The 24,021-nt window shown below is 45.5% G+C and overlaps 3 protein-coding genes across 5 annotated transcripts in view; 2 read left to right on the forward strand and 1 right to left on the reverse strand.

Moving 5' to 3' along the window:
* The window catches only part of TGM7 (transglutaminase 7), a 22,607-nt gene extending 21,224 nt beyond the window's left edge, over positions 1–1,383 (forward strand). Inside the window, exons 12-13 of the mRNA XM_058740554.1 lie at positions 765–898; positions 1,128–1,383. Coding sequence (XP_058596537.1) covers positions 765–898; positions 1,128–1,383 — 390 coding nt within the window. The remainder of the gene's footprint in view (positions 1–764; positions 899–1,127) is intronic.
* Positions 1,335–23,643, reverse strand: LOC131516681 (uncharacterized). Of its 2 annotated transcripts, XM_058738016.1 has the most exons (6): positions 23,467–23,642; positions 18,939–19,036; positions 10,083–10,249; positions 7,785–7,898; positions 3,263–3,289; positions 1,335–2,828 (listed from the first exon to the last, which is right to left on the reverse strand). In XM_058738016.1, exons 1-6 carry the CDS (start codon positions 23,551–23,553, stop codon positions 2,767–2,769), a joined length of 555 nt encoding a protein of 184 aa, XP_058593999.1. In that variant the 5' UTR covers positions 23,554–23,642; the 3' UTR covers positions 1,335–2,766. The 2 variants fall into 2 exon arrangements, with proteins under 2 accessions (XP_058593999.1, XP_058593998.1); XM_058738015.1 differs by lacking the exons at positions 1,335–2,828; positions 3,263–3,289 and having other exon boundaries at positions 7,618–7,898; positions 23,467–23,643.
* Positions 7,756–24,021, forward strand: part of TGM5 (transglutaminase 5) — a 30,855-nt gene continuing 14,589 nt past the window's right edge. The window contains exons 1-6 of one of the 2 annotated variants that reach the window (XM_058737992.1): positions 7,756–7,869; positions 13,462–13,641; positions 13,770–14,015; positions 17,303–17,421; positions 20,122–20,250; positions 20,863–21,040. In XM_058737992.1, the coding sequence (XP_058593975.1) occupies positions 7,860–7,869; positions 13,462–13,641; positions 13,770–14,015; positions 17,303–17,421; positions 20,122–20,250; positions 20,863–21,040 (862 nt within the window). In that variant the 5' untranslated portion in view covers positions 7,756–7,859. The remainder of the gene's footprint in view (positions 7,870–13,461; positions 13,642–13,769; positions 14,016–17,302; positions 17,422–20,121; positions 20,251–20,862; positions 21,041–24,021) is intronic. The other variant, XM_058737993.1, reaches the window with a different exon arrangement.

A 24,021-nucleotide genomic window follows, 5' to 3' on the forward strand; every position in this document is an offset into this window, starting at 1 on the left:
AGATCCTGGCTGGGGTCTGGGACACCTGACTCAGGTCCTGGCTCTGCCATATCATGTGACATTGGCCTCAGAAGGATAGTGCTAGGGGTACCTGGGTGGTTCCATCAGTTAAGCATCTGACTCTTGGTTTGGGCTCAGGTTGTGATCTAGCGGTTCATTAGTTTGAGCCCTGTATCAGGGTCTGCACTGATGGTGCTGAGCCTGCTTGAGATTCTCTTTCTCCCTCTCTCTCTCTGCCCCTCCCCTGCTTGTGGTCCCTCTCTCTCTCAAAATAAATAAGTAAACGGAAAAAAAAGAAAGATATCACTGATAGCATATGGATGGTGCATATAGCACCACTTCTTATCCCATGCCTGTGTCAGATGCTACTAGTCAGTCATAACTCTCTGACTCTGGATCTGTCCTCAGGATCCTTTTCAACATGCCATTTCTATTAGCCATGATGAACAGATTGGAGCTGGCACTTTAGTTGAAATCTAATTGCCATCCTGAACTAGATGGTGGGGAGGGAAATAGATTTCAACTTGGTGCCAATTCCCAATTGGCAGTGGCTTCCTGAAGCATTGTGACTTTCTAAGACAGGTCAGGATATTTGTTAACCTTGAATACTCTTTGGCTTACATTCTTCTCTCCCAATTGCAGTGGTTTAGCAGTAAGGAAGCAGTCCCTGGTGGTGAAGAGAAGGACAGTGGAATGAGGGTATTGAACTGGAGTGTGGAAATGAGGCCAGTTGCCCACAATATCCCTGTCTTCTCTCCTCACAGGTGTCTAAAAGGGCCGAGGTGGGCAAGGCACTGAGAGTCCACATCACCCTCACCAATACCCTAATGACTGCTCTGAGTAACTGCATGATGGTGCTGGAGGGAAGTGGCCTCATTGATGGGCAGATATCCAAAAAGTAAGTACTGTCTGTCTCATGCTGGTCTCTGACAAGGGGTAACTTGTGGGGTCATAGGTCGGTCCTTTGTCTCCTGAATGGTGCCTACTTGCCCCCACTTTCCCACCCTCCTTGGGGAAGGTTGACCTTGGTGGTGTTGGGGGGTGGGAGGTGCTTACTCCAAGAGGGGAACTATATCACCCATCCCAGCAGTTACTTAAGGCTCTAACAGGCTCTTTTTGACTTTCAGCATTGGGACTCTGGTGGCTGGACACACCATCCACATTCAACTGGACCTCTACCCCATCAAAACTGGACCACGCCAGCTGCAAGTCCTCATCAGCAGCAATGAGATCAAGGAGATCAAGGGCTATAAGGACATCTTTGTTGCTGCAGCCAGGGTTTCTTCAGCCCCGCCCCGCCCCGCCCGGTACTCTCCCAACCACGCCCTCCCGTCTCTCCCTGAGCCCAGCACCCTTCCTACTGCTCCCCTCTTCATCCCCTAGCCCCTTCCCTACCCCCCACTCCTGATACCTTTCCAGCCCTCTGGCAGCCCCACCTTGGCCTTTTCTGCTCCTGAAGGTGTAATGTTATCTTTGCCCCTTCTCTGTCCGGTTCCTGGCCTGCTTGGGGTGAATGAAGCACTATTAGAACCTCTGTGCATCTTGGGAAGAGACAATAAAGACCTCTTAATTTATCAACAGTGTTCTCTCTTCTGTGCTAAGAACCTACTTATTGCTGCTGGCTGGTCCCCTGGCCTGGCTGCCAGCTGCATTGGCTGGGCCCTCTCTGCTCTTCCTGTCTTATCTCTCTCCTGCTTTAAGTCCCCAGTCACAAAATAAGGCCAATATGATTCCCTTAAATCAGCCTCTCTGGAATTAAGGACCCCAGGTCTCTCCATTTAAATGGTCTTAGCCTGCAGATGGAGGCTGGAGGGAAGTCTGGGGAGGGCTGCCTGGGAAGACAGTGACTGTGCCACCAGGGGACCAGCCAGAGATACCTGGCAGGACTTCTCTGCTGTCCCCTGAGAGCACAGGGATGGCTGGGCCAGTCCCACTCAAAATCATTTGTGCTCATTCTAGATAATTTGGAAAGACCAGAAAGGTGAAAAGAAACAAAAGAAAAATCACCTATAGTTCCTCATCCCAGAAGAAATCTCTGCTAACAGTTTGCCACATATCTTTCTGGACTTCCTCCCACTATTCATTGTGATTTTTTTTTTAAACTGATTTTTTAAAAATTTTTCTTAACGTTTATTTATTTTTGAGACAGAGAGAGACAGAGCATGAACGGGGGAGGGTCAGAGAGAAGGAGACACAGAATCTGAAACAGGCTCCAGGCTCTGAGCTGTCAGCACAGAGCCTGACACGGGGCTCAAACTCACGGACCGCGAGATCATGACCTGAGCCGAAGTCGGCCGCTTAACCGACTGAGCCACCCAGGCGCCCCTGTGATTTTTTAAGTTATCATTAGGGGCGCCTGGCTGGCTCAGTTGATAAAGCGTCTGACTCTTGATTTCAGTTCAGGTCATGATCTCATAGTTTGTGATTTCAAGCCCCATGTCGGGCTGACAGCGTGGCACCTACTTGGGATTCTCTCTCTACATCTCTCTCTGCCCCTCCTCCCTCCAATTAAATAAATAAACTTCAAAAAATAAAGTTATCATTACCTGGCTATCATTAAAAGGTAAGAGATAATAAGTGTTGGTGAGGATATGGAGAAGAGGGAATCCTTGTGCATGTTGGTGGGAACGCAAACTGGTGCAGGCACTGTGGAAAACAGTATGGAGGTTCCTCAAAAAGTTAAATATAGAACTACCATATGTCCCAGCAATCCCACATCTGGGTATTTATCCAAAGGAAATAAAATCACTATCCTGAGAGAAACCTTCATTCCCGTGTTTGTTGCTGCATTATTGACAGTAGCCAAGATAAGGAAACAACCCCAGTGTCTGTCAGTGGATGAGTGGACAAAGATGTTCACACACACACACACACACACACACACACACACACACACACACACACAGAGAGAGAGAGAGAGAGAGAGAGAGAGAGAGAGAGAAATATTATTCAACCGTGAAAAAGAAAGGAAATCCTGCCCTTTGCTATATCATGGATGGACTTTGAGGGCATTATGCTAAGTGAGAGATAAGTCAGGGACAACAAGTACTTTATGATATCACTTATCTGTGGAGTCTAAAAAAGCTGAACTCCTAGAAACAGAGAGTAGATTGGTGGTAAGTGGGGGCTGGGGGTGAGGGAATTGGGGAGATGTTAGTCAAAGAGAAGAAACTTCCACTTGATAGATAAATAAATTCTGGAGATCTAATGCACATCATTGTGATTATAGTTAACAATAGTGTATTTTATACTTCAAACTTACCAAGAGACCAGGTCTTAAATGTTCTCACTGCAAAAAAGAAATAACAGTGTCATGATGGAGGTATCAGTAACACTACAGTAGTAACATTACAACATATAAATGTATCAGATCAACAGGTTGTACACCTTAAGCTTACACAATAGTATATGCCAATTATATCTCAATTAAAAAAATTAAAATATAGTTATCATTATAAATTGGCATATTTGCATCATGGAAATTTTGGAAATTCCAGAAACACAGAAAAGGAGAGCATGCTCTTGCAGGTTTTCAGATGTGGGCCCTTTATCCTTGCCACTGCTCACCTGCTCAGTGGCTCTGCAGGTTCACTTGGCTTATCTCACCACCCTCTCCTCCTCCTCCTCCTCCTCCTCCTCCTCCTCCTCCTCCTCCTCCTCCTCCTCCTCCTCCTCCTCCTCCTCTCCCCTCTCCCCCCTCCCCTTCCCTCTCATCTTTCTCCTCTCTCTGTTTTTTAAAATTTATTTTGCTTTCACAGTCTGCTTTGTGAAGGAAGGGCAGGAGCCTGCACACCCACCCTCCACCCTGTGTGCTGGCTGCTCTCGTCCCCACTGAGTGCCATTGGGCATTTCTGTGGGGCTCTGTCACTGCTTTGTCACTGCTGTGTTCCAGGTGGCTCCTTGCCCACCTGCCGGAGAAACTGAGCTGGCTCCTGCGGAAATCTGAAACCTTGCTCCACCTGCCAAGTGCCTGGGCCTCCTTTGTTTAGTCAGTGCCCCTCCTGTCAGGTCAGCCTGGGGGTCTGGCAGTGTCACTTGTGTCGCTGGAGGGAAAGAGTGGACAGGCTTCCTACTGGGCCTTCAAGGGCCTTCCATAAGGGCATTAGCCATTTCTACCTTCCCAGTTGACCTTTCAAATTTTCCACTCTCCTTACACAAAAATTGGCTGTAAAAAGTGTACTCTGTAGTGTTTTCTTTTTCTTTCACGTAGGCAAGCCTGTCTGGCTTCGTTTCTCTACCTCAGCTGGACAAGCTAGACAATCTCAAAGTCCCTTCCAGCTCCAAAGGCCCTCAGGACCCAGGATGCTGGGGCTCACGCCCCCTGTTGCAGAGCGCCTTCAGATTAGGTCCTGGCCAACCCTCCTTCACTGTCCTCGCCCTCCCCTTGTCTCATAAAACCCGGTGTGCTGGCCTCCCAGGCAGTGGTGCCCACAGACAAACTCTGAAAGAAATGTCCTGGCTGTGCAGCAGGGGGCACAAAGCAGACCAGCTCCCAGGTCTCCTGACTGCTGGTCTTCCCCAACAATTCCCCGCCATGTTCATGTCCCCAGCAATTCCCCATATGCTGCTCAGTGTCACCGTGTGATATAAAGCACAGAGCTCCGGGGCCAACTTCTAGGTCCCTCAGGTGCAAGACAATAGTAGCAGTGCCAGCCCCCAGAGGGTTACTGTGAGGATCAAATGAGAAAGTGTGTTCTAAAGGGCTTTGTAAGTTGTGAAGTACATTCATGTGCAGAGGTCCCTGATTGGTTTAGTCACCTCTTCTGAGTGACTGTCTCCATTTCTGATCATAGAAAAGGAAGGAGGCAGGGGTGCCTGGGTGGCTCAGGCAGTTAAGCGTCCGACTCTTGGTTTCAGCTCAGGTCATGATATCACGGTTTGTGAGTTCGAGCCCCGAATCGGACTCTGCACTGACAGTGCAGAGCCTGCTTCAGATTCTCTCTCTCGTGTCTTTCCCTTAGCGTCTCTCACTCTTGCTCTCTCTCTTTCTCTCTCAAAAATAAATAAATAAACATTAAAAAGAAACGAAAATGGAGGAGGCAGAGGAACCCACCTGGATCTGCCAATTCATGCTTCCCTTTGCTACTGTCTGGAGGGAATCTCCCATGGAGCCCATGGACCCTGATTTTACAGACAAGGAAACTGGAATGTGGCTGAGGGCATAGTGGGAATTCATGGCAGGGCCAAACGTTAGCATCCTAGTCTCTCTGAGTCTTAGAAAGGTCTGGAGGTACCCCACCCCCATCCTGGTAGAGCTGGTTCAGGGGGATGGCAGGTGAGCCCACACCTCCCTATTTGAGTGTCCCAGGATCTGCTCTGTGCCCTTCCCCTGCAGGTCACAGCCCTGCTTCCCTCCAAACAGGAAGGTGCCCATCAACTCTGCTGAGCTTCCCTGGCTCTCCTCTGCCTCCCTTACCCTAGACAAGCCGCTCTGACCAGAGTTGCCTCCCTCCCCCAGCACACACACAACACACACCTTCTGACTAATGATTTGTAGGAATCAAATGAAAAGCTAAACCTATAAGCCAGCTCCTTAGCCCAGTGCCATGAAATAGGCTGCTGTTGTCGGATGGCCACTGGGCACCTTCCTCTTTGGCTCCTTCACCTCTCCAGACCCACCCGCCCTCACTGCACTCACCTTCCTGTTTCTCCTCACAATTAAGCTCTCCTGCCTATGCCTCCTCCTTCTCCCCAAGCTAACCCATTTCCACTAATGTGGCAGTGGGTTCAGGCACTTATCCATTTGTTCGTGTATGGATCATCTTTTAATTCATTCAATTGCACGGTCAACAAATATGAACTGGAAAACTGGCCATGCTTCAGATACTGCATTAAGCATTTATGCACGACTTTGGAGTCTGACTTTTGTGTGCGAAATCTAGTTCCACTAGTTCTTAGTGATCTTAGGAAAACTATTTAATATCTTTAAGGCTCGATTTCCTCACCTGTAATATAGGAACAATCATAGTACCTAACTCAGGGGAATGGCACGAAGATTAAGTGGGATGATACACTGGAACTGAAAAGATGTCGCTAGTTCTTCCGGTAGTTTCACTATTAGCCATTATCATTAGTAAGCACTGGGGATAGATTAATAAGATATAGGCCATGCCTTCCTGGGGGATTGGTGGGGAAATAGGCTAAGTATTTATAATGTGGAGTATGAGTAGGCTAATAGGGAATGAAAAGGGGGTGCCCCTAAATGCCTGGTATGCCTGGCGTGGTGGAGAGGGGGTGTTAGGAAGACCTCCTGGAGGGGCAGCACTTGAGCCTGGATCTGAGAAAGGTGAGAACTGAGAGGAGGACATTTCAGAAAGAGAGAGACTGGCAGGTGCAGTAACAGGTGCAGGAAAGCAGATCTGCATCTGAGAACGGCAGATATTTGGCCTGAATGGACTCCAGGCAGGAAGGAAAGATCCTGAAGAGATTTGTGGGCAATGTTGAGAAGTTTGGACTCGACCTACTGCTGGATTGTAAGCCAGGAGCAACCTGGCTGAATTGGCACTTCAGAAACATCACTGTGATGGCTCATTTGGAAAAAGGACGGGTGGGAGACTGGTTAGGAGTTGTTGTCCAGGCACAGGGTGCTTCAGTGAAGGCAGGGCCAAGGGTCCAAGGAGAATAGGCTAATTTTAGGAGATAATCAAGAGTTGGACTGGCAGCACTCAGTGGCTGATGGGCTAAGGGAGGTCAGGAAGACAGAGAAATACGAGATGGCACCCAGGTTTCTCCCAGAGTGACTGGATGATGGACCAGAAATGCTGGAGGAAGGGGAGAGGGGAGTGATGCCATTCTGGAATGAAGGTGTGTGTGTGTGTGTGTGTGTGTGTGTGTGTGTGTGTGTGAAGTAGTAAATTGTATATGTGAATGGATACTAATACTGTAAGAGCAGACCGGGAACAAGGAAAGTAGAAAATACAGGAAGGAGGGCAGATGGTGGTGAGTGAGGTTCCTGAAGAGGGAGGTTAAGGGACCCAGAAAGCAGGGAATGCAGTGGAAGTTCCCAAAGGAGGGAAAGGCAGGGTGGGGGCGGGGGCGGGGGCTTTTAGGGTGTCCTGCCCACTCCCTGCTAAGAGCCCTTTCCCCTCCTTCCATCTGTCTCCTCCCATCTGTGCTTTTCTCCCTGCATGCTCACTCCCAGGACTTGTACTGTTTGTTCTTAATAGAACCAAGGACATCCACTGGCATTCCTACCTTCTTATTTCCAGAACTCCTCCATGCATCTTCCCAAGTTTATTTCCTCTACTCCTTTTATTTGAGATTCGCCTTCACCTGGCCAGTCTCACCCAACACAATAGCTCTGCCCCAAAAACTAATACCAAAAAAATCATACCAAGGGTGATCCAGAGTGGGTTCTCTTTGCATTTGACATCTAGAAAGTGGCCCTTCAGGATAAAAGCAAGCCAGAGTTCTAGGCTTGAGGGGCTCTCCCAGCTGTGAGCTGTAGTCTTTGGACCCTGGTATTCTTTCCTGTAGGGGCACAGCCCCTTGCATCCCCAGAGCGGCCATCAGCTCACCTCTCCCACCTGGCTCCCCCACTATAGTACAACACCTGCCATGGAATGCTTCATTGCCCAAGAGCTATCAAATGCTCACATGGCATAAGGCCCTGAGAGTTCATTGGCTTCCACACTTCTTCCCAGCTGAGCAACACTGCCAAGAAAAACCTGAGGGCAAGTGAGAAAACCAGTTGTGATCTGCCCAGTAAGCAGGTGGCAGTGCAGCAGCCACCCTGCCTTCGGTGTCTCTTGGAGTCTTAAAGATGGAAGGGGGAACAAACGTACCAGGACCAGTTTCCTGAAGCTCCAAGCCACCCAGCTGTTCTGTGAAGAGTGGCCCAGGAACCAGAGACAGCGGCCATGGAGCAAGGTAGGGGAGGCTCCCTGGGGCTGCAGGAGCTAAGGAAGAAGGAAGACAGAGAGACTGTAGGAAGTCAAGGGGAGAATGGATTCAGAGGAAGAAAGGAGTAAATAAAGAACTCAGGCTGAAAGAACCCAGAAATTTCAGAATTTGTTGATAGTCAGAGACCCACGAAACGAGCTGGAGGCCGGCTGGTAAACATAGCCAAACAGCTGTGTACCAGCACGCCTGCTTCCATAGCCCAGTGGGACGGGGCAGGGCCAGGGATTAGTGGGTCAGGGACCCTGTCCTCTGCCACTTGCTGATGCCTTAACATTTAGCAAGTCACTTCTCTAGTTCCCAGCCCCCATGCCTGAAACGTGAGGGGGCGGGGTGGACAGGAAGAACTTGAAGTTTTCTTCTGGCTCTGAAATTCTCTGCATCTTCAAACCTTCTCTTTTTCCCCACTTCAGAAAGTCTGTTCCTCATTTCAGCTAATATGTTCTGTCTATATTTCCTCTCTAGAAAGCTGCTTTGACGATTAGTTCGTTAGTTGAAACCATTTCTAAAAATGAGCTCAAATTTCTACATATTTAACAGCTTCACCTTCACTTACTCTTTTTGTTTAAATTTTTATAATTTTGGGGGTGCTTGGGTGGCTCAGTTGCTTAACCATCTGACTCCTGATTTTGGCTCAAGTCATGATCTCACGATTTGTGAGATACAGCCATGAGAGTAGGGCCCTGTGCTGACAGCATGGAGCCTGCTTGGGATTCTCTCTCTTCCTCTCTCTCTCTCTCTCTCTCTCTCTCTCTCTTCTGCCCTGCCCTGCTCACTCTCTCTCAAAAATAAATAAATATTTAAAAATTTAAAAATGATTTTTATCTACACAAGAAATATATGAATATGCAGTTGAAGTAAAATAAGACAATAATTACAGATAAAGTTACAGTCCCTTGACCACCACCACCAACCCCAGCCTCATCTCCAGAGAGGCCACTGTGGTCATATCTAAGAGAAATCATGGTTACTAGTCTTTTGTCTACATATTTATATTTGTGTGTGCATATGTGTGTGTGTGTGTGTGTGTGTGTGTGTGTGTGTGTGTGTATAAGATCAGTACATATGTAAAATTACATATATATATATATGACTAGCTTTTTTGGTATAAGTATCATAAATATCATGGTATAATCACATTGTACATATTTTTCTACAACTTGATTTTTTTTTTCACTCAACAGTATGTGGTTGGAGCTCTACCCATGCCAATTAGTACCTTTAAATCCACCTCAAAAATTTCCACTTTGCAAAGTACTCCATAGTATGGGTGTAAGTAATTTATTTATCCATCCCATTTTGATGGGCATTTAGGTTGTTTCCCATTTTCCAGTTATATAAGCAATGCTGCAGGGCACATTCTTATGTATGCCTCTGTACTCATGTGGGAGTGTCTCTCTAGGATTGATACTGAGATCAATTACTTTGAAGATTCTACCTATAATTTCCTTTCTATTTCTCTGATCATTTTACTCCCCTTCATCCCCTCACATCAAGGAGAACAAATATGCCCAATAGTAAATGTACTTCCTATTTGAAAGTCTGGTGTGTGGGGTGAAGAATAATCCCAGCATTATATGCAGAAGTTAACTTGACCCATGATGTATCCAGAGGATGAGATTTGGCCCCAGTGCTGGCTGTCAGGCAGATGTTGCCATACTTAGTGAGGAGTCTAAGTCATCAGCCCAACCTGAATTGGAGCCAGTAAATGATCTGTGTAGTCAGCTGGTCTCCAAAAGGGATGAGCTTCTTTTTCTACTACCAGGGGAAATCCAGGTGCTCTCCCAGCTATCAGTAGGCTGGTTCCTTTCTGAAGACCAGCAATGGCAGCAACTGTTGAGTAATGGAAAGAACACGGGACTTAGGCCAGTAACCCTAGGTTCAGCCTTAGAAAAGACATTTAATATGCCTGAACCTTGTTTCCCATCTCCAAGTGTGAATGACATGACATTTCATCCCTCCAACATTGTGGTGAGGACTCAATGAGATAGAGTGTCTAGGATGGTGCCCAGCACATAGCAGACAAGCCTTCAGTGAGGTGTTGGTTGAATGCGAAATAAGTGCAGAGTGATTATGGAAAAGATAGAGAACTCTATTCAAACTAGCAAACATCTTTTGGTACCTACAATGTGCTGATCATTATGCTTATATTTCTTTCATAAGAAACCCCATACCCAGGGTACCTGGGTGGCTCAGTCGGTTGAGCATCCGACTTCTGCTCAGGTCATGATCTCGCGGTTCGTGGGTTCGAGCCCTGCATTGGGCTGACAGCTCAAAGCCTGGAGGCTGCTTCAGAATCTGTGACTCCCGCTCTCTCTGCCCCTCCCCTGCTTGTGCTCTGTCTCTGTTGCTCAAAAAATAAATAAATGTTTAAATGATTAAAAAAAAAAATAGAACCCCCATACCCTGTAGCAGTCATACCCCATTTTCTCCTACTTCCAGCCCCTGGCAAACCCTAATCTACCATCTGCCTCTATGGGTTTACCCATTCTGAATATTTCATATAAATTGGATTATATAGGGCAACTGGGTGGCTCCATAGGTTAAGCATCTGACTCTTGATCAGGTCATGATCTCACAGTCCTTAAGTTTGAGCCCTGCATCAGGCTCTGTGCTGACAGCACAGAACCTGTTTGGGATTCTGTCTCTCCCTCTCTTCCTCTCTCTCTCAAAATAAGTAAATAAACTTAAAGTGAATCATATAATATGTAACCTTTTGTATCTGGCTCCTTACACTAAGCATAATATTTTTAAGTTTCATCTATATTATACTGTATTCAGCATTCCTTTATGTGGCTGAATAACATTCCACTTTACAGATATACCACACTCGTTCATCCAATATCCAGATGGTGGTCAATAACCAGATGGTTGTTTCCATCTTTTGGCCATTATGAATAGTGCTGCTATCAACATTCATGTACAGGTTTTGTGTGAACAAATGTTTTCAAATTCTCAGGTCCATACCTAGGAGTGGAATTGCTGGATCATATGGTAACTCTATTTTTGACATTTTGAGGAACTGCCATACTGTTTTCCAAAGTGGCCATACCATTTTACAATCCTATCAGTAATGTATAAGCGTTCCAATTTCTCCACATCCTCCCCAACACTGGTTATTTTCCGTCTTTCTTATTAGAGCCATTCTAGTGCATGTGAAGTGGTATTTCATTTGCATTTCCCTAATGATTAATGATGTTTAACATTTTTTCATTTGCTTATTGGCCTTTGCATATTTTTTTGGAGAAATGTCTATTCATATCAATTGCCCATTTTTTATTTGTGTTATTTTTTTAATCATTGGGTTGTACACATTCTTTATATATTCTTGATACAAATCCCTTATCAGATATATGATTTATAAATACTTTCTCTCATTTTGTAGTTGTCTTTTCACTTTATTGATGATATCCTTGAAGCAAAAAATTTTTAATTTTGATGAAGTCTAACTTATAGGGTTTTTTATTTTGTTGTTTGTGCTTCTATTGTCTTATCTAAGAAACCATTTCCAAGTCCAAGATAATGAAAATTTACCCCTATGTTTTCTTCTAAATGTTTTATGGTTTTAGCTCTTACATTTAAGTTTTAGATTAATTTAGAGTTTATTATTGTATATGGTGTAAGGCAGGGTTAAAACTTCATTCATTGCAAGTGTATAGAAATATAATTAATTTTTGTATATACATATTGTATTCTACAACCTTGATGAATTTATCTGCTAGTTCTAATTTTGTGTGCGGATTTGTTAGGATTTGCTACATTCAAGATCATGTCATACATTAATAAAGACAATTTTACTTATTTCCAATGTGTACTGGCTAGAATCTCTAGTACAATGCTGAAGAGAGAAGATACCCTAGTCTTGTTCCTAATCCTAGGGAGAAAAGTATCTAGTATTTCATTATTGTGGATTTTTCATAGATACTCTTTATCAGTTTCAGCTAGTTTACTTCCTTTCTTAGAGGTAATTTACTTGTTGGGTGTTTTTTATTATGAGAAGATGTTGGATTTTGTCAAATGTTTTGTTTTGTATTTCTTATAATCTAGAATACAGCTGAGACAAAACAGCTAGGCCTGTATCCTCATTGGCTTACATATTGTGGTAGAAGGCAAACAAATGAAAAAGTAACTACAAAAATATCTGAATATTTCTTGCTGATCCTGAAATTACTGGCTCCCAGTAAAAGTTTGTTGATAAAAAATGAACAATTGAGCATGATATTAACTCAATGAAGCAATTAAGTTTCACTATAAGTGATGCAGTTAAGTACTCTAGGCCAGTGGGAGATGGAAAGAAGGGTGGGTCAGCTCAGGCAGGCTTCATGAAAGAGGTGGGTCTTCAACAGGCCTTGGAGGACAGGTAGAATTTGGTTAGATTTTGTTAGGACAGACGGAATGAGAGGGCACTCTAAGTTGGGGTTACAGCAGGATCAAAATACGTGGACAGGTAGGGCTACCATTTGCTTGGGAACAGATTGGTTGGAGGAGAGGGCCTATGCTTGGAGTGTTGAGAAGCAAGAACGCAAGTAAGTGAAGGCCAGGTGTGGAGGGTCATAAGTGTCAGGTTAAGGAGTGTGCCTTTTGTATGGTAGGCTGTAGGGTATCTCAGAACTTTTAAAGCAAAAGGATGGCATGATTAAATTGTCTTGAGGAAAGATAATCTGGTGATGTGTTAGGAGAGGATGGTGTAGGAAGCAGGACACCTAATGGAAGTGGTTATGGTCACTAGGGTAAAGTGAGGAGGTCAGAATTATGCAAATGTGGAAAGGGTCAAGTGGACACCAGAGATGTTTTCATGGAATGAAGGGACGTGTCCACATACGAATGGAAAAAGACCAAGAAAGAGATGGGTGAGCCAAGTGTGACTTAAAGGTTGTGAGCCCAGGTGCCTGGAGACCACTGTAGGACCATGGCCAAACATGGAGAAGTCAGAAATGGAGCCCTTCTTGGTGAGACACACTTGGAGAGTAGTGAGATCAATCTGTGTTTTATCAGAGGCTCCAGAAGGCTGGGAGTGGGACTTTCTTTGACTATCCTCAGCATCCCAGCTCCCAGGGCATTAGGCATGTGACATTAGTGGTGGTCAGGGAGCCAGCAAATTGCTGAAAGCATAGTAGTTAACTACCAGACCTGGAGGCTGGCACAGGGGCAAGTGACATTGTTAACTTGAATCTAAAAACTGGATGCTGGGGTGAATCTGGAGACATGCTAGGCTGAAGGGAGCAATCAAACTTGGCCAGGACTATGAAAGAGGTTGGACAGAGGCAGAAATCCATGTACCTCTGGAGGGCATAAAAGGGGAAGGGGATAGAGGGTTATAAAAGCAAGAAAGGGAAGGAATAAGGAAGTAACAAAGAGGCAGTTGCAGGCATGAAGCCTCATTTAATCCTCATACCAATGCTGTAACACTGGTATTATGGATTCTGTTTTACTAACTTGGAAACTGAGGCTCAGAGAGGCTAAGTTTCTTTCTCAAGTCTGTACAACTAAATAGTGGTGGGCAAGATTGGACCAGACTCTACAGCCCTGCTCTTTCATATGCCCCTGGCTGCCCTGTTGCAGGGCTGGAGGTGGCCCTTACAGACCTCCAGAGCTCCTGGAACAACGTGCGGCACCACACAGAGGAGATCAGCTCTGACCGACTCCTGGTTCGCCGGGGCCAGGCCTTCAACATCACTCTGTACTTCAGGAAGCGGGGCTTCCAGCCAGGCCTGGACAATATCATCTTTGTGGCTGAGACTGGTGAGGACCCCTGAGGGCTCTGTGTGTGTGTGTGTGTGTGTGTGTGTGTGTGTGTGTGTGTGTGTGTAGGAAGATTCTGGAGGGTTGAGAGTTTACTGCAGAGAGCCTGAGTTCTGCTTCCCTCTCAGGACCCCTACCAGACTTGTCCAATGGGACTCGAGCCCTGTTCAGCCTGGCAGGTCATCATGGTCCCAGCCCATGGATTGCCTCTCTGGAGACCAATGGGGCCAGCTCCCTGGAGGTGAGCCTGTGTGCCCCTCCCACGGCAGCCGTGGGTCGGTATCTCTTGAAAGTTCATATTGACTGTTTCCAGAAGTCTGTCACAGCCTACCAGCTTGGGGAGTTCATCCTGCTCTTCAATCCCTGGTGCCCAGGTAAGGTGGGGTGTCTGTGTGTGGGTTCCTTGTCTCTGCCCCTTTGTCAGTGCCACAGAGAGCCAGGCTCAAGGATTTCTAGACCCCTGTTCCCTGACTACCAGAAACCTCCCAGTTGTATGCACTCAGCATCTACTCCCAAGCACCAGAAACAAGGCAGGAAGAACTTGCTATTTACTTATTTAGAATTTTTAAAACATGAGCAAAGTCATCTTTACTTAAAAAGAAACTATTGAGGGGCACCTGAGTGGCTCAGTCAGTTAAGTGTCTGACTTCGGCTCAGGTCATGATCTCATGGTTCATGGGTTCAAGCCCTGTTTTGGGCTCTGTACTGACAGCTTGGAACCTGGAATCTGCTTCAGATTCTGTGTCTCTCTCTCTGCCCTTTCCCCATTCGTGCTCTGTCTCTGTCTTTCTCAAAAATAAGTAACATCAAAAAAAGAAAGAAAGAAAGCTATTGGGACACCTGGGTGGCTCAGTTGGTTAAGTGTCTGACTCTTGGTTTCGGCTTAGGTCATTATCTTACGGTTTGTGAGTTTGAGCCCCGTGTTATCAGTGCAGAGCCCACTTGGGATTCTCTCTCTCTCCTCTTTCTGCTCCTCCCCTGCTCATTCTCTCTCTCTCTCTCAAGTAAAAAAAAAAAATGTTTATTTATTTTTGAGAGAGAGATAGAGTACAAGCAGGGGAAGGGCAGAAAGCTGTCAGTGCAAAGCCCAACATGGGGCTTGAACTCATGAACCATGAGATCATGACCTGAACCAAAGTTGGACGCTTAACCAACTGAGTCACCCAGGCACCCCAATAAAATAAACTTTTGAAAAGAAGACTAATATAATTAACTTTGACCACTATTAACATCTACCTTTCCCACACATTTTTAAATTAACTTGTGTCTTTTCATTCTAAGAATAAGAAGTGTATTGCATTGAATATTTGTGGAATGAAGTAAAGGAAAGAAAGAAGAAAGAAAGAAAAAGAATGAAGGAAAGGAAGGAATGAAGGAACGAAGGAAGGAACGAAGGAGAGAAAGAAAAAATGAAAGAAAGAGGAAGGGAGGGAGGAAGGAAAGTATAAAGTGAAAAGTAAAACCTTATCCCAAACTCCAAGTTCCATCTTCCAGAGGAAAATTCTGTTAGCATTTTCTTGTGTAGTCTTACAAAACTGTTCCATGCTTAATCAAATATGTATTTATGCATATATACATATGTGTGTGATTATACAGTTGTACCACAAGTGGGATTATATAGTACATAGCATGATTTAACTTGCTTTTTTTATTCAACAATTCAACTTTGAATATATTTTCCTATCAATATGTTCTTTTTAATGGCTACAATTACTCCATTGTTTGGACTACCAAATGTTTTTAACTAGTCTCCTATATATGGGTATCTTGGCTGTTTCCAGTGTTTGTCCTAGACAAAGATATATGGAATATCCCAGTACCACCTGTCCTACGATCCCTGTAATCTAAATCCACCTGAGGGCAGAGTAGTTATACAGACATACAGACATGGTATGGGCAGAATGAAGGACAAGTCAGGAGGAGAGAATGGGAAGAAGGGCAGGAAGAGTTGAGAGTTGAGAATGTGTCTGGTAGGCTTTGGAGCAGAGGCCAGACTCAACAGTCCTATTCTAGGTGGAGGATATCCTCTCTCCTTCCTCCCTCTCATTCTACCTGCTCCTCCAACCTTATTCTAAGGGGGCTAGGTGAGTCATACCAGAACCTGGCTGGGATCTAGCATCTCTAACCACCTCCTACTGCCCTGTCATTGAGTGGCCCAGAGCTCTTACCCATTAGCCATATGAAAACGCTCCACCACTGGGTCAAGGAGGACAGTTGTCTATCTGTCTCTATCTCTCTCTCTTGTATACACACACAGACACACACGTCCTGGCCTCCAAGACTGTGGGTTTCAGACTTGTACTTAGGCCTCTCCTGAACTGTGAGGAGGAAAGTAATCACTGTAGGGCCTTTTTTTTTTTTTTTTTTTTTTTTTTTTTAAAGCTGTGCCCCATCTAGGTCCCAGAAGACTCAATATGGGGCTAGGGGTTGGTAGGCCCTGAAGACAGGTTCAGTGGCTACCCCATCACCATGTCCAAGATATTGGCTAGGGACCCCCACCCTGCAGTGCTGGCCACTGCTAGCCCCTGCTGTGAGGAGAATATGTGTGGTCTCAATCATGAACCTGCAGATCTGGTCACACTGGTGCAAGACCTCATTAAAATGGATCTTCTCTAGGAGTCTGACTCTACCAGAGTCCATGCAGGCTGAGTCTGAGGCTGCCTCTGAGGAATTGAGGAGAGTACTTTTACCTACAAGTTAGGTGGGCCTTCCAGATTGTTCTAGGACACTGCAAAGAGGACACTTACTCCCATGGCATTTATTTGTTCATTCTCAACTTAAAAAAAATTTTTTTTTATATCGTGAAAGCAATATGTGCTCATTCCAAAAAATCTAGAGAATACCAACAGGCAAAAAGAAAAAAAAATTACTATCAACATCTTTTAGAATAGTCTTCAAAATCCTTGGTATAAATATGTTTTAAACAAATGTCAATTCATGCTGTAACATTATTATGTAACCCATTTAAAACTTAACATATCACGTGTAGATTTCGATGCCTATATGTACAATTTTGTAATCTTACATTAATCGTGTATGTACAGAATTCTGTGGTGGACATGGCTATTTAATAAGCTCCCAGAACCAGGCACTTAGGTTGTTTCCAGCTTTTCAGTGTTACAAACAGTACTCAAATAAACAGCTTAGCATCCAAATCTGTGTGTACTTCCTAAATGCTGTCCTTAGGTTAAATTCCTATAAAAGGCATGAGAAGGTTAATGCCAACCCCTAAATTCTGGTTTGCTCTTTTCCAGTCAGGTTTAGTTGAATGTAGCAGAAAAATCATGGAATATGGTGACATATGGACTCTGTTCAAACTTCACTCTGTGTTTACATGTGATTTGGACAAGTTACTTATCACTCTGAGCCTGTTCCCTCCACCCTTAATTAGATCAGGATGTAAATGTGCTTTGAAAACCAAGAAATTCCACTGAAGGTAAATTTTCACTATTCAACCTCATGTTCGTATTGAACCTGCTGCTGGTGCTGAGGGATTGTAGAAGGTGGGTCTCTCCAAGAAACCTCCTCTTCTGCATTTTGGTGGCACCCAGTGCCATCCCCAGAGCTCAGTTTCCATAGGACTTTGCCTTCTGGGGATGGGAATGAGGTAGGAAGGGAATGATAACTTTTTTGCTTTGTGTCCTGCCACTTTGATTCCTAGGGGATTCTGTCTACTTGGACAGTGAGCCCCAGAGGCAGGAGTATGTCGTGAATGATTACGGCTTCATTTACCAAGGGAACAAGAATTGGATCCGCCCGTGTCCCTGGAACTATGGACAGGTGAGTCTCAGCCCTATTCATAGCCCATCCAGGCCCTGGGCTTGTGGGAAGTGGGGAGCAGGAGCAAGATGGGAGGGTTCTTCTCATGCAGGGCTCACCCAGAATGGACAAATGGTAACATCAAAGTGTGAGATGACACTCCAGGGAGCTAAATGAGTCAGAGGATATTCTTTGCTGATCATGTCTGATTTGAACATCAGGATCTAAGGGGGAAGGACAGCTAAAGGCACCCACCAGGGAGTTCTATTGACCATGATGATGAGGACAAAGGGACAATAATGAGGATGGCCATGGCAGTGCCTGGTTGTTGTTTGTTAAACTGTTTCCAGTTGGGCCCCATTTGCCTCTCTCACTTCATCTTCATTATCTAGACCACAGACCCTAGAATCAGTTCCGTCACACTGAGGAAACTTGTCCCTGAACATCTCAGCCAAAAGCAATGTTAATGAGCAGTGATGTACTTCCTTCCCGGTTACTATTGCATCTCTCTCTGTCTCAAAAATAAATAAACATTAAAAAAATTAAAAATGGGTACTTAGAACACAAAGGGCATGCTAAGCACCATCACCAGAGTGGTGTATGTTCCTCCATGTTTTGTTTCTTCTGCATATTCTAAAACGTGATTGTATTTGTAAAAATGGCATCATATTAATCGGAATGTGTTGCAACTCCTGCCTTATTGCAAGGCCTGCCTCCCACATAAAGCTCAGCCTACAACAGGTGCTCCAGGAAGTCCAGGGCCAGGCCAGGGAAGAGGGTTCTTAAGACTGGGATCCGGCACCACAACACCGTTGGAGGAAGAAGACTAGTCTTGGCTGCTGGATGGCTGTTGGCTGGGAAATCTTAGGAGCCTTTGTGGAGCCTTGTGTCTGTTTGATATGAGTCCCTCTCCTGGACTTGCCCAAATAGAACTCCAACACATGTGGCCTCAGGCACAGCCTAGGCCTCCTGAGGTGGCTATTTTCTTTTTTTTTTTTTTTTTAAACGGTTTTTATTTATTTTTGGGACAGAGAGAGACAGAGCATGAACGGGGAAGGGGCAGAGAGAGAGGGAGACACACAGAATTGGAAACAGGCTCCAGGCTCCGAGCCATCAGCCCAGAGCCTGACGCGGGGCTCGAACTCACAGACCGCGAGATCGTGACCTGGCTGAAGTCGGACGCTTAACCGACTGCGCCACCCAGGCGCCCCTAGGTGGCTATTTTCAAGACGAGACGTGGCAGCCTCAACTAGTGCCAACTGACCTCCCCAACCCCTCACTCAGCACGGGCAAATGAGGATCCAGAGAGGCCCTGTAGACAGGAGCCTACCATCATCTGTGAGCAATAGAAGTGAGAAATTGCTTTTTTTGAGCCCTGGCTCCTTCCCTTTCTTCCTGTCTCTTATTCAGTGAACTTACATTGAATGCCTGCTGAATATCAGGCAGAGTACAAGATGTTAGGGATATGAAAATGAATTGAATGCTGTCCCTGAGCTCATAGTATAGTGGGGACCCGGTCACATAAGCATGTTACTTACCATGCAGTGGGATATGCAAAGACTGAGGTGGGCACAGGATGTTCTGAGAGCCCGGAGGAGGAGCACTTGGTTGGGAATGGAGTCATCGGGGAAGCTTCCTAGAAAAGGAGATGCTTGAACTGAGTTAGCCAAGTGAAGAAAGGTGGGGAAGCATGAGCAAAAACACAAAGGTGAGAAACAGTTTGGTCTGCTGCAAGGGTTACAAGGAATCTGGTAATGCTGGAGCAAAATGATGAAGCAGGAGGAATTGAGACATGAGGCTGGAGAGGTACAAGGGGCCATATCAGGGAGGGTCTTATGTGGCTGTTAGGGGAGGTTAGAGTTTTGATTCTGAAGGTCTAGAGGCCTCTGAACATTTTAAAGCAGAAAAGTGAACTGATTAAACTCTCCCCTGGGGAAGATAGGTCAGAGAAAGTTCCTAAATCCTGTTTATTGTCCAGTGGGAATATTACATGGGGATAAATGCATTCATTTACTCTCATTCAACCAAGATGCATGGAGTCCTTACTATGTGCTGGGCACTGTGCCAGGTCTGGGGCATACAGTTACAAGGACAGCTGGAGACAGACAGAGTATATGCTCAGGCAAGCAAGACAGAGCTTGGCTCCATCATTATAACTGACGTTAAACCAGGCTCAGGCTCAGGGAAGGCCTCAGATAAAATGTCATTCACACCAAGCCCGAAGGACAAGTCAGCCTGCTTTGGGTGGGAAGCTTCCATAACTCACACACTATTAGTCATTCCAGAGCATGACTGAGTCACAGGTACCATGGCTAGTTCGTGCCAGTACCTCAACAGTAGCTGCCAATGGTGAGTTGGGGTAGCAAGTGCAGGTAGAAGATGAGGCAACGTGGTTTTAGCAAGAACATCCCATAGGCTCCAGGAGTGAGAGGAGAAGAGGGAGAAACTGACTTTTTAGCCAGTCAGACTCATTGGAAAGAACCCCAGCGATTTGATTTGTAGGACATACAAACTGGGTGAGTTGTGACACCAGAGCTCAGAGATCCTGCACCTGCTTAGGAGGCAGTTTATGTCCGTGCTACTGGACACAGTTACCTTACAAATGGGATCGTATTCCGCAAACCACTACATTGGAGAGTTGGGTGGGATGGGTCATGAATTTCTTGTCATATCTACATGTGCCAACCATGGGAGCCTTGCTTCTCTGCATCTCCCTTATAGTTTGAAGAGAATATCATAGACATCTGCCTGGAGCTACTAGACAAGAGTCTGAACTTCCAGATTGATCCAGCTACAGACTGTGCCCTGCGGGGAAGCCCCGTCTACATCAGCAGAGTGGTGTGTGCCATGGTGAGATTGGGTCTGGCTCTGCCCACCCGGGGTATGTCTAGGGAGGGAGGAAGCTGTGTGTGTTGGGGGGTGCCCCCTGACAGTTGTCTCCTGCAATGGGGGTGGGGTGAAGAGTGGAGAGCAGGGACCCTCTGGCAAAGCCAGTTTGGATGAGGCTAATGAAAAAATATGGGTAACAGGTTTTCTCAGCTGAATTCCGAAATAGCTGGGTGTGGGCCATTACCTTCATTAATTCCAAATTAATGTTTCAGGAAAGGCTGAGTATAACTTTGGTTTAGGAACTGATCTTGTTTTTTTTTTGTTGGTTTTTTTTTTTGTTTTTTTTCAAAATTTCCTTTGCTCTGAGGTATTTTTAAGAGCTCTTGGAGCCAACCTCTAGCTTTGCAGGGGGTAGTAGAAATAGAATGATCAACTAATTAACAGTAGAGACAAGTCAGAATGGCCAGTTTCCTACCCCCACCACTTCCCTAGCAGGTCTGGAAATTCCCAGGTAAAACCAGTTCGAAGAGTCCTTTGTGTCTCAGGCCCACAGACCTTGCAAAGCAGCCCACACATTGCATCTTGCTGAGCAAAAGAATGCTTCTAATGGTTCTATATATGGTTTCTCTTCAGATCAACAGCAACGATGACAATGGGGTGCTTAATGGAAACTGGAGTGAGAGTTATTTAGATGGCATCAACCCTGCAGAGTGGACCGGCAGTGTGGCCATCCTGAAACAGTGGCATGCCACAGGCTGCCAGCCAGTGCGCTACGGGCAGTGCTGGGTCTTTGCTGCCATCATGTGCACAGGTAGGGAGTGGAAAGGGCCACATGGAGAGAACAAGTAATGTACTGGCTCATGTCTTAGACCTCTGAACCATTCTTGTCCCAGTCTTGCACAGTTCCCACTAGAGGAATGTTTGGAAGGAAGCCCCTCTGTAAAAATGTCTTCTCACTGACCCCGGCTTCATGTATCTGGACTTATTTCAGAGGATGGTTCTGAGGCAGAAATTAAACACTTTCCTGTCCTTTCTCTTCCTCTGAGTTTGGACAACCTAGGAGCCTGGCTGGAAATTGTTTGGTCCAAGATAGGAATGAGATGAAAGGCCAAGTATTTAGAAAACTTACAAACTGATTAGTGCCCTTTCTGAGCACAGAGCGTGGTCTTGACATGGGAGGGAAATGTATATCGGAGTGGTGGTATGGGCCATGGGGCCAGGGAAAGATGGCAGTCGACATAAAATGACCTTGAATTTGGAGTTGTCTCATGCTCAGTAGGCCTGGAGGCCTGACTCAGGTCAGAGAGGTAGGGGATGGAAGAAAACAGGAGATCAGCTTTTTTCTGATAGGAAGTGGATGCTACACTAGTAGAAGGAAAGCTAAAAAAAATATGTATGGGAAAAAGAAGGCAAATGGAAGTTGATTTGCAGATAGCAGGAGGAGCAAGCAGAAGAAAGGGGTGGCTGTGAATCTTGAGGCAAGTGACACCTAGAAATGAGTCACATATAGAGACAGCAGGAGGAGGCCTTCTGCTTTACCCAGGGTCCAGCTTGCTATTGGCTCTCACCCTCACCCTGACCCCCATACCTAGGCTGCTCTCAGCCTCTAGGCATGCATATCTGTATACCTGACTTGGGTCACAGTCAGGAAGTTCTTATTCTTCTTAGTTAGGGAAAGAGGCCAGTAGCAGCTTTCACTCACAGGAGTCTCTAGTCCATTCCAGGGAGACCAGATCTGCCACAGCTTCATGTTTATTGCAGACTCAGGCCTTTCGTGTAGAAATTCCCTGTATGACAAAGCCTGGTGCAGTCTATGTGCTTGTATGTGCTGAGCCCATCTCTGGGCTCTTGGAGGAAGCCTAGAGACAGCCCGGCTGTTGAGCTGCTGAGGAGAGAGCACCAGAGCTCTGTCCAAGGGCACAAGGAGGTTTCTGTCAATACCCACAGAGGATGACTTCAAATAGGTTGGTGAGGAGCTCTTCCTCCTTTTCAAGTGCAGGGCCCCATCTTGAGTTGGAGGCTCTGATTGCCCAGGGACAAGAAACTAGGAATTCAACAGCTTTGATACCCAGAGCCACAGAGATATGGGTGACCTGGGATGTCTGAGTCATCCAGGGAGCAGGCACAGGACTGGTAGGCAGAGAACAGATCAGTCTTGTGCATGTTGGAGAGGGAACCTTCCTTTGTGTGGAAAAGCCTAAAGACTAATGGGCCAAGTGTGCATGTAGAGAGGGAGAGGACCAGGGTTTTGGGTGTGGTTGTCTGGAACTGGGCAATGAGAGGGGTGGAGCCAGTGAATGAAGATTGTGTAATGAGAGCAGACCAATTAAAATGTTTATGAGAATCATGGCCCCTTTGTGACCTGAGAAGCAAAGGGCTGAGCAAAGTGGGTCAAATGTGGCTTGATCCAACTATAGCTCAGGCAACAGCAGCTTTTCCCCCAAAGGGCCACCATGGTGTATATTAAAAAGTATATCTGTTTGAAAACTCATTTATTCATCCAGCCACTTATTGAGTCCTTATTCTAAGCTAGGCACTGTGCTTTAAGTATTCTTAGATACAAAAATAGGTAAGACCCAACCTCTATCCTCCGCTAAAATTAAGGATTTATCAAATTCCTTAGCCCAACAGAGCTACCAAAGCACATTTATTAGTAATATTGTTTTTATTTCACAATCACTATAGCTGATGTGCATTGCAGACTTCTTTTGTGCCAGGCACTGTGCATTGGGGACTTCTTTTGTGCCAAGCACTGTGTTAAAATCTTGACAACCTAATACTCTGGTTTCTCTTCAGATCGCATAAATCTTTCGCCTTTTAAAATCTTGACAACCTAGAATAATAGTGAGGCATGTGGACTCTGGAAGTAGACTGCTTTCAAATACCAACATTACCATCAAATGGCTGAGTAGCCTTGGGCAAGTCAGACTAGTGCCTCAGACTTATGATGGGAGAAAGTAACAGTACCTACTGAATAGGGTTATTGAAGGACTGAGGTATGAGAAATGTGCTAAGAATTAATAGTGCCTGGCTACAGTGAATGTTCAGTAAACATCAGCTAGGATCACCTCATTTGATACCCTCAAATGACTATATGGGGTAGGTTCTATCATCATCATCATCTCCACTTTGCAGATGGGGAAATGGAGCAGTAGAGCCAGTCTCACATCCAGGTCTGGTATGCTGTAACCACTAGGAGATACTAATACATACATATCGCTAGCAACTGCTACTTACCCAGCATCCTCTGCACTTCAGGCATATGCCGGGCACTTTTACTCTTTCTATCCTCACAACCGCCTGCAAAGTAGATATCATTACCATTATTTTACAGATGAGAAAACTGAGGCTTACAGTGAACAAGTGACTCTTGTCTGACTCAGAAATGCATTCCCCCCCTGCCCCCGCAGCTCTGCCTCGCAGAATTGCCTTTTTAAATGTCAACATATTGATGTCAAGTTCCTAATGAAAAATCACCAAAAGGAAAACGTGCATGCATCAAATTTTGAACAGGATTTTTCTTTGACATTCAATTAATTGGCCGTTATTTGGGGAATTTCAAACAAATCTCTGGTCTACCTTTTCTGTACTTAGGGCTGGCCACCCACAGCTCTCAGTCATCAGGCTTTTCCTGTTCTGGCCATCCACTCTCTGCTACAAGGGACCTGGAGAGAGTTCCAGCAGCTCCCCTGCCATTTGTCAAGGTTCTAGGGCTGGTTCTTTTATATTCCAATTGCTCTTTTATACTGTGGCTTTTTTTTCTGTGCTCCAGGGCAGACTAATCTTTTCACA

Source organism: Neofelis nebulosa, chromosome 7 (assembly GCF_028018385.1).
Source record: "Neofelis nebulosa isolate mNeoNeb1 chromosome 7, mNeoNeb1.pri, whole genome shotgun sequence".
NCBI classification, from domain to species: domain Eukaryota; kingdom Metazoa; phylum Chordata; class Mammalia; order Carnivora; family Felidae; genus Neofelis; species Neofelis nebulosa.

Bases quoted from the DNA above. Each gene is read 5' to 3' on its own strand.
- LOC131516681 (XM_058738015.1), bottom strand. From the start codon at position 23,553: ATGGTAATGATATCTACTTTGCAGGCGGTTGTGAGGATAGAAAGAGTA. The intron at 19,037-23,466 runs GTAAGTAGCAGT...CTCCTTTTCTAG, and splicing joins TGAAGTGCAGAGGATGCTGG to GAAGCTTCCCCGATGACTCC. The intron at 10,250-18,938 runs GTAAGTAACATG...TTATTTTTTGAG, and splicing joins TTTGCATATCCCACTGCATG to CAACAGAGACAGAGCACAAG.